Raw genomic sequence first — 12522 nt, forward strand, 5'->3', positions numbered from 1 at the left:
TGGAGGCCAGAGAAGGCATCGGAATCTTAGAACTAGCATTTTAGGTGGCTGTGAACCACCATGTGAGTGTTGGACAGCGAACTCATATCCTATGAAAGGACAGCAGGTGTTCTTAAGCACTGAGCCATCTCTCTAGCCCCAGAACAGCTCATTTTCCTATAAGGACTATCGATTCGGTCAGTCTGGAAGTGTGTGGGAGGGTGTAGGTTCATCCCCTACACTCCTCTGGAGTGTCTGAGGTTTCTTGTCTTCCAGTTCTCCGAAGTCAGCCCTGTCTGTGGCAGGGGTGAGGCCAGATCAGCCATCAGATGGTCATAAACCGCAGTAGATTCACACCTTGCTGTACCACGTGGCACAGCCAATGAGCTGCCAAGTGGGGCTTCTAAGTCAAGTATGCTGACCCCAAAGCCAGACCCTTGGGACTCCCACTCTATCACGTGTTCTAATCTGCTGGAAAGCTGTGCCCAGCTGCCACGTGTATCCACGTGTATTTAGAGATGTTGTGGTGATCCAGGGAGGAGCCAGCCAACCTTGAGTCAGAACGGCCTGAATTAGGTCCTCTCCAGGACTCAGAGGACAACAGACTGATGATAACTAGATTCTGGCTCTAACACCCTCAGGCAGGCAGTTTCCCATGGGTAAGCACCCAGTGTGGGCCCAGGGTTCTGTCACCCCAGGAAATGAGCATGTGAGCTTTCGAGGCGAAGCTGTGGTTCCACCCTTGTTCTGTCCACTGTAAACAGGACCGGAGGTGACCTCACACCCCGGCGGAGCCATTTCCCACACAGCACTGACCTTCATCATAGTGTTGGGTTACATGGGTGGACACCATCACCGGGTTCCCATTCTGAACACACTCATTGTCCGAAATCACCTGCAACAGAAGAGTTGGTTTTGGTGGTGAGGTCTTGGAAGGCCGAAACTCACGGAAGACCCTCAAAGCTACAGGAGCACCTTCCAACGTCAAACTCAAAGGCCGCGTTTGTAGAAGCTGCCAGCCTTCTATCCAGCCTTGGAGCAGCAAAAAGACTCAGGCTGGATTCCTGTCATCGGAAGAGCACCCTGGGTTTAGGCTTCACCTCATCAGTCTCACGCAGGACGGCAAGCCCCACAGCACATGTGGGGTGCCTAGGCCCCAAAGACACTGTCTAAAAAGGAACCAAGCAAGAATCTATGGTGATTCAGCGACCGGCAGGCTAAATTCACTGTCTGTGTGTGTATGTTTATGAGTGTATGTAGATGCACATGTGCGTGTGTGCACGTGTATGTGTGTGCATGCTTGTGGACAGGACAGCTTCAGGTGTTGTTGCTCTGGTCACACCCACTGTTTTGAGACAGTGGCTTAGTGACTTGGAGCTCACCGAGTCATCTACATGAGCAGGCCCTCAAGTCCCATGGATCTGCCTGTCTCCATCTCCTCAGAATTGCTATGTACAAATGTACAAGTCTGCCTTTTTATTTTATCTTATTTTATTTTTAATATGGGCTCTAGGAATCAAACTCAAGTCCTTGTGTTTGTAAGGTAAACACGTGACCAACTGATCTAACTCCCTAGCGCTTTGGCCTCAGCTCTTGACAGGCATCTTTTAAGAGAGAGCCCTAACTATTCAGTACTGTGTGTGCCATTGTCAAGGAGCATTGAAAGTACTCCCATCCTCTCTGGTTTCCACAGAATTTCCATTAAATCATTCTATGGAGGAAGTCAGATGCTGTGATTTTAGGCGTTTTTTAGAGATCAGTCTTGAACCACTAAAATATAGCCAGGGTTGCCAAAATTAGCACTGTGGGCATTTGGGCTAGGTAACTCTTAAGTGTGTGTGTGTCCTGTGCACTGTAGGACAGTTGGTGGCAATTGTGGCCTGTATGCATATGCATATGCACCACATGTCAGAAACAACCTCTTCCTGAGTTGACTATTAAAACCATCTTCAGGGGCTGGGGAGATGACTCAGCAGTTAAGAGCATTGCCTGCTCTTTCAAAGGTCTCGAGTTCAATTCCCAGCAACCACATGGTGGCTCATAACCATTTGTAAAGAGGTCTAGTGCCCTCTTCTGGCCTGCAGGCAAACACAAAGACAGAATATTGTATACATAATAAATAAATATTATAAAAAATTAAAATTACCTTCAGATACTGTCCCGTGTCCCTAGGAGGACACTGAGAAAAAAATCTGCTTTTGTAAGCCAACCGACCTTGAAGTAGCTACTAACTTGGCTCGCTGGCCTTCACCTGTGGAGGTCACTGAAGGCACCAGTGTCATAGATGACCATTTCTTCAAATTGCTTGTTTTATATAGAGTTTCAGAGTCTGTGTTTTGTGGTGGATGTGTGCTCATACATGTGTGTGTGTTGTGTGTGTGTGTGTGTGTGTGTGTGTGTAGGTCAGAAATCACACTGGGACCCTCATATCTCTGTGCTGACACACCATGGGTACCGGGGGTCAGAACTCAGGGTCTCATGCTTGCAACCTCTCCAGAGCCCTACACACTGGACCTGAAATTTTCCCCAGCTCCTTGGTAGATTCTAGGACCAACAGTGACAGCAGGGCCCTCACACCTCATCTCCTCAGTGAGCCCTGGGAAGGCAGAGTAGAGTCCTTTGGACTCTGCTTTCTGGTACCTATGTGCCAGTGACTGAGATTGTTACCTTGTAAGTGTCTGTTTCCGGTTCCTCCTCCTGGACGTCTGTTTTCAGCGGGACACTCATTTGGTTGCCCATTGTTCCTTCAACAGACAAAAAAGAGAAAAGAAAATCAAAACAGAAACTTAAGTCTGAACACTTGCTTCCGAAGCCAAGCTGCAGAGACAAGCCCCCTTTACGGACTGCAGTCTGGCACCAGGCTTCAGCCTTTTTCTCCACAATGAAATTCTTGGGTGAAAAAAAATCCTCATTTCTTGGGTACCATTTTAAAAATTGTTTTTTAAAGAAAGGTTTATTAATTTTTATTTTATGTGTATGGCTGTGTTTTCCTGCACACACGATGTCTGTGTGTTGTGTGCAAGCAGTGTCCTCAGGGGCCAGAAGAGGGCTCAGGATCCCCTAGAATGGGGGTTACAGAGTTGGGAGCCACCCTGTAATATGGAATCAAACCCAGGTCCCTTGAAAGAGCAAGGGAGGAGCCTAGTGTCTCCAGAGCATCATCATTGCTGGCACGGCAGGGTAGAGCTCAGGCAAGCACAGTCATGAAAAAATGCTGACAGGGGCAGCATTTGCTGAGGGCGGTCCCTGTAGAGACCCCATCTAGAAGCTTTGCTCCGAGGAAAACTCATTGACCCCTTGCAACATATCAGCAGGACCGTGAGAATATTGTCCTGAATTTGCAGATGAGGAAACTGAGGCATGTGGGTTGAATATCTTGTAAAAGGTCATACATAAACATACACACACAAAGATACATTGACACACAGGACATATATAATGGCTCTATCCAAATTCCAAATTTAGCGTTGTACAAGCTTAAACACTGTTATTTAACAATCCAACAATGGGGTTTGTAGACTTGTCAGCTCAATTGATCAATCCAAGCTAGAGCTTACTTAGCAGCTACTGTGGGGCCTTGTGAACGTATGTGCACCTGTTTGTGTATGTGTGCACCTGTCTGTGTGTGCGTGTGTGTCGAAGGTCAGAGGTTCACATCTGGGTGACTTTCTCAATTGTCTCCACCTCATTTTTGAGACAGAGTCTGAACTGAACCTGGACTCCCCAGATCAGCTGGACTGGAGAACAGGCCTCAGCAATCTTTCTGCAGTTATCACCCAGTCATGGGATGTGTTCATATGGGACTTTTTGCTTGGGTGTGAGAATCTGAACTCAAATCCTCACACTTGTATGAGAGCACTTGGCCAATGAGCCATCTCCCCAGCCCCTTGGCAACTGCTTTCAGTACACGCTTAAGGTTAGGGACTATCTTGGCTGGGAGATGGTGATCCCCACAATCAGGGGACATGCCTTTTCATCTCACAGAGCTGAGGTCCCTTGACCCTTCCATTTCATACTCTAGTCTTTCTGCAACTTCAGGGTCATGAGGAGCAAACAGTGGGAAATGCAGGACTTTTTACTGAGATCACCTGGAATCAGACAACACGGTTTTTCTCCAGCAATCAGAATGTTCCCATCTAAAGCTGTCCTAGCCTGTCCTTCAACTGTTTTCTACAGCAGCATTTAAATCAAACCAAAACAAAAGGTTTACTGCCACCTACTGGCAGACATAAGTACAACAGAAACAAAGACCTGAAGGTTGAAGGGAGCCTTTGGATGGTTGGAAATAACATCTACTAACAGCTGGCAGGAGGGTGATGTTTTTGTTTTTGCAGACTGAGCAGACTAAAGGGTTTGTGGGTGGCTCTGGAGGTGAACTGCTTGCAACACAAGCATGAGGCCTGTGTTCAGTCTCCAGTAATTCCACATGTAGCTGGCTGCAGTGATGTGCACCCCTAATGCCAGCACTGAGGAGGGGAAGACAGACATATACCTGGGCATATATCCCAACACTGAGTATGGGAAGAAATACACACACTCACACACGCACACACTCACACATGCGCGCGCACACACACACACACATACACACACACACACACACACATATTTGGGCTTACTAGTCAGCCTATCTAGCCTGCTGTGTGAACTCCAGACCAGCAAGAGACCCTGTCTCAAAAAGCGCTCTTGCAGATTGGTTCAATACTCAGCACTCATATGGTGGTTCACAACTGTCTGTAACTCCAATCCCAGGGGATCTGATGCCCTTTTCTAGTCTCTGTGGGCACCAGACACATATGGTATACAGGTATAAATAAGAACCAAAAACAAAAAAACAGGATAGTTAGCATCTAAAGAATGACTCTTGAGATTGGCCTCTGGTATTCACACACACACACACACACAAACTCATAAAGTCTCCATGTGGGTCTTGACCTCCATGGGACTTGGGTGCATAAATAAAGTAGTCAGTTATTAGCAATGTCATGAACATTACTGAAGCAAGCAGTTATCACGAATAATCTCTATTTCTCGTCATAATGCCTCGAGCTCAGTGGCTCTGGGTTCTGATCATGGAACGTGCCACTTTGAGTATTGCTAAGGAAACCTCTTGATTGACAGCCATGGCTGTACCCTTGCTCCTCATTTCAGCTGTTCATTAGCAGTGATTCCCGCTCCTGAGATGGGGATAAAGGTCCACACCCCTCAAGTCTGCCATAGCAAAAGAGTGTTTCTGAGAACCTCCTCCCAGGAGGCAGCTAAATGGCTGTGGGTGCAAGGGGAGGGCCTGGAAGGGTGGAATGGTGGCAGAATTAGTCACCCTGCAAACAGGAAACACCTTTGATCAATGCACTGGAATGCAGACAAACCACAAGCCACCCGCCACTCCGCTGAGAGTGGGGCCAACATGGCCAGGCTGGCATTCTGGGCAGCGTTAGCCTCTTTCCCAGTCCCCAAAGCAAGGTCAGTATGGCTGGTGAGCCATGAGAGTGGACCCTCCGTGTTCAGCCCCTCATCTAGATCCACCTTCCTGGGTGCCTGGCACAATGCTGGGGTTCGGCCGCTACCTTCAGGGGGCTGTGCACAGTGGTGCAGGTTGCTTCTTGTGTGTGGCTCAGGATAGACTTGCTCCCTCTCTGAATTCCTCACCCCCGGCCCTGCGTGGGATGCCTGGAGTCCAGGGGAGGGGCTTCTTGCTGGGTGTCTAGGAATGTTCCGTGACACAGGTACTGCTTCTGGGACACACCACTGCTTCTGCGTATACAGCGACTGCTTCTAGAAGGTGGACAGCTTCCTGGTCTTTTCTTCTGTTCTATCTCTCTCTTCTTAGTACTGGAGATTGAAGCCGGGGGCCTCAAGCATATTAGGCAAGCCCTCTATCACTGAACTACACCCCAGTCCCCAGTTTGTTTTTAGAGAGAGAGAGAATCTCACTAGGTTGCCTAGGTTACTCTTGGGATTACTCTGTAACCCAGGCAGGCCTTGAACTTGCACCCCCTGCTTTAGACATCCCAGAGTAGCTGAGAGAACAGGTCTGTACCTATGCTACTATGAGGTCCAGATTTGATTATTTGATTATTCTTGTTCTGAGGACTGACCCAAACATCTTTAAGTGAAGGATGGGGCGGTACCATGAACTGGAAGCATTTGGTGCACTCTGCAGGGCCAGCACTAGCCTACCTGGACACCCAGGCTTGCAGCTGTCCTTCTTAGAGCCTGGGCAGCCACAACGTGAGTGCAGAAGGGAGTGGCACCCTGCAGTTCACTGCAGGTTCTGCTAACCTCACATAGCCTGCCCCCAATTCCAGATGTTTGCTTCCCTTCCAAAAGCGCTGGTTCCCTGTTCTGTAGAGAAGAAACCAAGGCTTGGTCCTATATGCAGCCCCTCCTCATAAGCAGTGATCACTAAGAAGACTGCACCTTGTCTGTCCTTCCTGCATCCTTCCTTCCTGCATCCATCCTGCTTGTTGGTTAAATGGAGAAGGAAGAAGAAGGCTACAGAGAGACAGAGACTGGGTTTGAACCTAGGTCTGTGAGAACTCAGCAGACTTCAGTCACTTGTCTGCACAGGGTTGGGTTGAAGTACAGAAGCCACTGCCACTGCCAGGCACTGTGTAGGACACCAGCAAGAGAGGTGGTCCTCCTGAGAGCTGTCTATCTGTCCCCCTGCAGCAAGCATCAGCCTTGGCATCCCCACTGCTGCCTAGAACACATACCCTCTTCCCTAAAGAGAACACTTAACCAGGACGCCTGACTCCGTGGTGTAGGTGTGTAAACATAGCATTCAGGAAGCTATGGCAGGAGGAGTCTGAGTTTGGAACCAGCCTGGGCTTCAGGTGAGACTGTCAAAACACTCAAACCAAACCAGAAATGCTCCTGGGGGTCTCGGAGTTCTTTCAGAAAAATAAAGTATAAAAGAAGTTTCTGTAGCTCAGAGCTGGGCTCTTCCTTCCACTCCACCTGGGTTGAAACCAGTACCGTGTACACACCTTCTCTTGTTAGGGAAGTAAAATACACGCCCCAGGGCTGAGGGCAGCTGGCTCAGATCACAGCGGGGCTGGAACCAGGGTGAGCCAGTGAAGTGGCTTCAGGTGTGGTGACAGGCAGGAACTACAGGCATCAGGATGAACCAGGGTTCCCAAGCATCCGGAAGAACCTGGGTTTTCAGGCATCGGGAAGAACCAGGGTTCCCAGGCACCAGGAAGAACCAGGGTTCCCAGGCGTCCGGATGAACCAGGGTTAACAGTTTTCTTTCCTTTTCTGAGAAAGTATCTCCTGCTACAATGCAGGCTGGAATACACTGTGTGACTCAGCCTATTTCCAGCTCACTGCAATCTGCCTGCCTCAGCCTCCCAAGTGTTAGGTCACAGGTGAGAGCCTTCTGGGTTTTTTTGTTTTGTTTTGTTTTGTTTTGCTGTAGCGCTGACAATGGAACCCAGGGCCTCATGTTTGCTAGGTAAGTTTTCTACCACTGAGTTATATCCCAACACCTTCAACACAATTTTTAAAATCAAGATTAATGCTGTCACTGAGCTTATCTGTACTGAGTGACTTGAGATTTTGTTAATCAAGGATGTCTTGGATTAATTTTCACTTTGAGAATTTTGTCTTAAAATGTAATTGATCTTTTTATAGGTTTCAATTTTTTTAAAAAAAGTATTTTTATTTTATGTGTATGTTTGCCTGTGTGTGTGCTCACAGAGGCCAGAAGAAGAATGATACCGTGATTGTGAGCTGTCAGCTGGGTGCTGTGAACAGAACCCAGGTCCTCTGTAAGTATTCTGAACTGCTGAGCCACCTCTCCAGCCCATCTTCGTCTATTTATAACAAGGTCTCACCATATTCTATTAGTTGGCCTAGCACTTGCCATAGAGACCAGGCTGGCCTCAAACTTGTGGTGGTCCTCCTGCCTCTACCTCCCAAACACCACAGCTCCTGGATTTAGCTCATCTTGATGGCTGAGTCTTTCAATACCCCCTGTGAACAGTTTCCCTCCTTCTGGCTGTCACTGGGATCCGCAGCATCGTCCCTATGGCTTAGGAGGACCAGCTCCCGCCTCTCTCCACTGTCTGTCCTTCTCTCCCTTGGGAAGCAGACATGATGCTAACACCAAGAGCAGACCCATGGCTGAGGCTAGCTATGGGTGTTCATGTACATTTATCCTCTGAGTTCAGAGTTGTAGTGATACCCATTTTACAGAGAAGGAAACTGAGGCCCACAAGGCTGAAGGAACCTGCTCTCAGGGCACCTGGCCAGCTTGTGATAGGGTTGAGAACACCCTCTGAGCATCATGCTTCTTCGGGGTAGGGGAGTGGTTCAGAGGGTGACACAAATACCCAGGGATTTGAATCCAGTACCCACTCAGTGTGTGTCACCATGAATGTCATAGACAGAGTCAAATTCACATACAACACTTAGAGAGTCCCTTTCCCTGTCTTCTCAGGTCCTCAGACACTGTCCTTAGCCATAGATTTGAAGTCTGCTTGGCTGTGAGATTCTTGCTCTGACCCTGGTCCCCAATATTCGATGACCCTCCAGGGTCCTACAGACAGGAGTGACTTATGTCGCTCCCTATCCAACACAGCCCACTTGGCCACAGAAGCTTTTAGGAAGCACAATCTCTAAGCCCATTTTCCAGATTGTGAAACCAAAGGTCTTGCAAACCAAGACAGCACAGCAAGTGAGAGAGAGATGGGGGTGGGCGGCTCAGATTCAACCCTCGGGTCCCCAGCCTCTATCTCACCCCCAGCACAAGCAACAGACACCCCAGCAAAGCTTCAAGACCCTGGAAGGTGGTTACCTGCTGAGCTGCTGCTGGGAGTATCTTGGGTCCCCTGCTGTTTCCAGCAGTTGTTTCTGTTCAGGGTCCTGCGTCTCCAGCTGCTGCTGCCCAGTACCAGACTAAGTGCCAGAGCCTGGCCCCCTGCCCTTTGCTTCCTTGTTGGGCCTGCTGGCTGAATACACAGAGCAGGGCAAACACGCGCCTGGGAGGAGTCCTCCCCTCCCCTGCCTGCCCCATGGAAAGCGTCTCTTCCTGGATCCAGTTGCCTCTCCTCCCAGTAAAAAAAAACAGTGCCTAAATTCTCTTACATTCATGCCTCCCGGGCACTTCGAGCATCTCATGCAGTGCCCTTGACCCCGTGATCTGGGATGCAGCAACTCTTTGTGACAAGTGTACATCGCAGTAAGAGCAGGGAGAGGATGCTCTGTGAGGGTCTGCAGCTCTGTGTTCTTTTACCAGCACTGGTTCCAGGGTGCCATTTCCCCCATAATCTGACCACCTCACTAGGGGATGCCCTCTTCCTACACACACACACACACACACACCCTGCACACACACACACACTGTACCCACACCACACACATACCGCACACACACCACACACATACACACGCTGTGCACACACACCACACACACACACCACACACACTGCACACATACAACACACATACACACCACACACAAACACACACCGCATACACATATACACTGCACACACCACACACACACACACACACCATACATACATACACCACACACACACCACACACATACTGCACACACACATCGCACACACTGCACACACACCACACATACACACACTACACACATACACATGCCACACACACACAAACACACACACTGCACACACATACACTGCACACACACACCGCACACACCACACACACTGCACAATACCTAGTTCTGTGAAAGATCTGAACACCAGAAGCCACTTAGACAGAGTGGCTTATTGCTGTAACAATGTGACATTACTGGCCAGAAGGTCACGACAGGAATTTTTATTTGTTTGTTTGCTTGTTTGAGACAGGGTCTTGTTCACTTTAAGGACATCATTTGATCCTCCTGCCTCTTCTTCCTCAGTGCTAGGACTCCAGGTATGTACACGCACCTCCACATCCAAATTACGGGACTCAAGAGATGGAACTCAGGGCTTTGTGCAAGCCAGACAAGCCGCTCTACCAATGAGTTTCATCCTCAGGCCTAGACAGCTAGAGTGTGCGCCGAGTTAAAGGGTCTCGCCAGGATGTACGCCATAAACGTGGGAGCAGGAGTGAGGAGGATACACAGGGATGAGGAGGGACACAAGATGTAAGTGTATGTGTTATTTACAGACTTGCTGAGGAGCCCTGCAGTCACGACTCTGAGCTTCCTGATGGCCAGGGCAAGAGGGAATGTGTTAAGGACACTCCTGGGAAAACATTCAAGAGAAATGCAAGCCAGTAATTACCGCAGCTTCAGTCAATAACACAGTCATGCAGGCTGTGTTTGCCCAGCATCAGGGGATTATACATATATATATATATATATATATATATATATATACACACACACACACACACACACACACACACATAGGCTGGTGGGTGGGGCTCCTCGCCTACCTGGGCTTATTGTTACCTGACACAGAATCCTAACAACATAAACACTAAACTCACAGGACACGAGTTTTGCTGGCTAAGAACAGTCGCAGCCTTTGAGTGCTGAAGTCAGAGCCAGAAAGCAGCAGAAATGTCACACAGGATTGATGTAAACTCAATTTCCAATCGGGAGCACTCAGCTCGGGACTATGCCCCAGGCATACAAGAAACTCCCTGCAGAGTGGCCCTCAGGGCACATTGTGCCATGCAAGCCTCTACCCTGGTGCTGGCTCAGACCTCAATTCTTCCGAAGTGAGTCACCAACTCCCCGAATGTTCTCCTGGCTGTGAGAGCCCCACATTCCTTTTGAATCTGACTTCATAGTCCACTGGAAAGTGCAGGCGATGAAGGAGACTCCAAGGGCAAGGTTCCAGAGCTGAGAGCTACCCGACTCTGGCTGAGGATGCTCACTGAGGCTCGCCTCTCAGGGCCAGCAGGTGGTAGGCTGGCACTCAGTGCTCAGTGCTTCAGTCAGCAGCTGTGGTGCAGGCTCCTGGTGTGTTACCAGCCCCATGTCCCTACAGCAAAATGCCAGAGGGGGTTGCTTATTGAGAGAAAATGTTCAGTATGGACCATGACTTGGGTCCAGTTCATGATCAAATGGCCCCAGTGCTTCGAGAAGCATGTCATAGTGGGATGGAGTGGCTGAGGAGGGCAGGAAGTGAAGAGCAAGAGGAAGAGACAAGGAGGGAACCCATAATCCCCCTTGCAGATGGGTTCCCAAAGATTAAAGGGCTAGTAAGCCTGCCATACTCCCCTCTGCTCCCTCGTAAGACCCTACTTCCTCAAGGCCATGGCACTTCCGGTAGCCCCAGAATGGGGGAACAAGCTTGTACTTTGGGGCGCTTTCTAGGGGTCCCTTATCCCAACCATAGCTGCTGGCTATGGAGTTTGTAGTGTGAAGAGAAAACAAGGCAGGCTTGTTCCCAAAGCAGGGAGAAGCACCGCAGAAGGAGCGAGAACAGGATTTCCCCTTCCTCTTACATCCTCTACTGCACTATCCATGAGTAACATCGGTTGCTCAAGTCGCTGCAAGTTAAGACGGAGTCAGAAGTTTAAGCCGTGAGAAAGGATCCTCCCTTCTCCTTTACACTGTGCAGATGGCTTGAAATACAAGGACCTCTGGCGTGGAACCCCAGAAACCTCCCAGCGGCTCTCTCAGCAGCTTGTGTGTGTAGCACCATGCTTGTCTGTTCCATGTGAGCGGGGCTACAAGTGTGGAGCACCATGCTCGGCTGTTCCACATGGACTCCTGGGATTGGATTCACTTTACCAACTGAATTATCTCTCCAGCCCACATTTGTGGTTCTTAGAACCTATTCTCCTCCCCTCCCGCACCCCTGTGTTTGGCATCATACTGACTTGCCTACAAGCAGGCTAACTGCCAGGCTTGCTCAACACCCCCATGTGGATAGTGACACCCTGAGTGGTTTGTGTGGAAGGGTGGTAAGAGCAGCCACTGTGCATACACCCCACACACAAGTTATACACCATCAGCTTTACTTATACAACCTCAGTTCATAGATTACACTATTAAGAATATCAAGGGGGTGCCAGGAAAGATGGCTCAGTGATTAAGCACGCTTGGGACTCTTCCAAAGGATTCAAGTTCAGTTTCTATCACCCTTGTTAGGAGGTTCAACACTGCCTGTGACTCCAGCTCCGGAGGATCTGACCCCGTCTTCAACCTTTCTAGATACCTGTACTCAGGTGCACAGAACCACACAAACAAAAACATATACACATAATCAAAAATAAAATAATAGCTTAAAAGAAAGAAGACTTTCAAGGGGTCTAGGGAGGTGGTGCAGCCATGCAAAGGTGAGGACTGAGGTTGAGATCCCCACAACACTTGTGAAAGCCAGGCAGGTATGGCGGCCCACCAGCAATCCTAGTGTGTGGGGCCAGAAGTAATGAGTACCCAGAGCAAGCTGGGAGTCAGACCAGACTGAAACAGTGAACTCTGGGTGCAAATGAGAGACTCTGTCTCAATGTACAAAGTGGAGAGGGACCAAGGAAGATGCCTAGGGTCAGCCGTGGACCTTGTCTCAGGGTCACTATTGCTGCGATGAACTCCATGACGAAAGCAAGTTGGGGAGGAAA

At 49.2% G+C, this 12522-nt stretch overlaps 1 protein-coding gene across 8 annotated transcripts in view; it reads right to left on the bottom strand.

The window, feature by feature from the left end:
• Bcas1 (brain enriched myelin associated protein 1) overlaps positions 1 to 8902 on the bottom strand; it is a 73574-nt gene extending 64672 nt beyond the window's left edge. For all 8 annotated transcript variants that reach the window (XM_050153044.1, XM_050153045.1, XM_050153040.1 and 5 more), the window contains exons 1-3: positions 8780 to 8902; positions 2647 to 2723; positions 796 to 874 (exon numbers count right to left, since the gene is read on the bottom strand). In XM_050153044.1, coding sequence (XP_050009001.1) covers positions 796 to 874; positions 2647 to 2718 — 151 coding nt within the window. In that variant the 5' untranslated portion in view covers positions 2719 to 2723; positions 8780 to 8902. The remainder of the gene's footprint in view (positions 1 to 795; positions 875 to 2646; positions 2724 to 8779) is intronic.
• Between the last annotated feature and the right edge of the window lie 3620 nt (positions 8903 to 12522).

This window comes from Alexandromys fortis, unplaced genomic scaffold, assembly GCF_014885135.2.
Source record: "Alexandromys fortis isolate MF-2015 unplaced genomic scaffold, M_Fortis_MF-2015_v1.1 scaffold_81, whole genome shotgun sequence".
In the NCBI taxonomy this organism is placed as follows: Eukaryota; Metazoa; Chordata; class Mammalia; order Rodentia; family Cricetidae; genus Alexandromys; species Alexandromys fortis.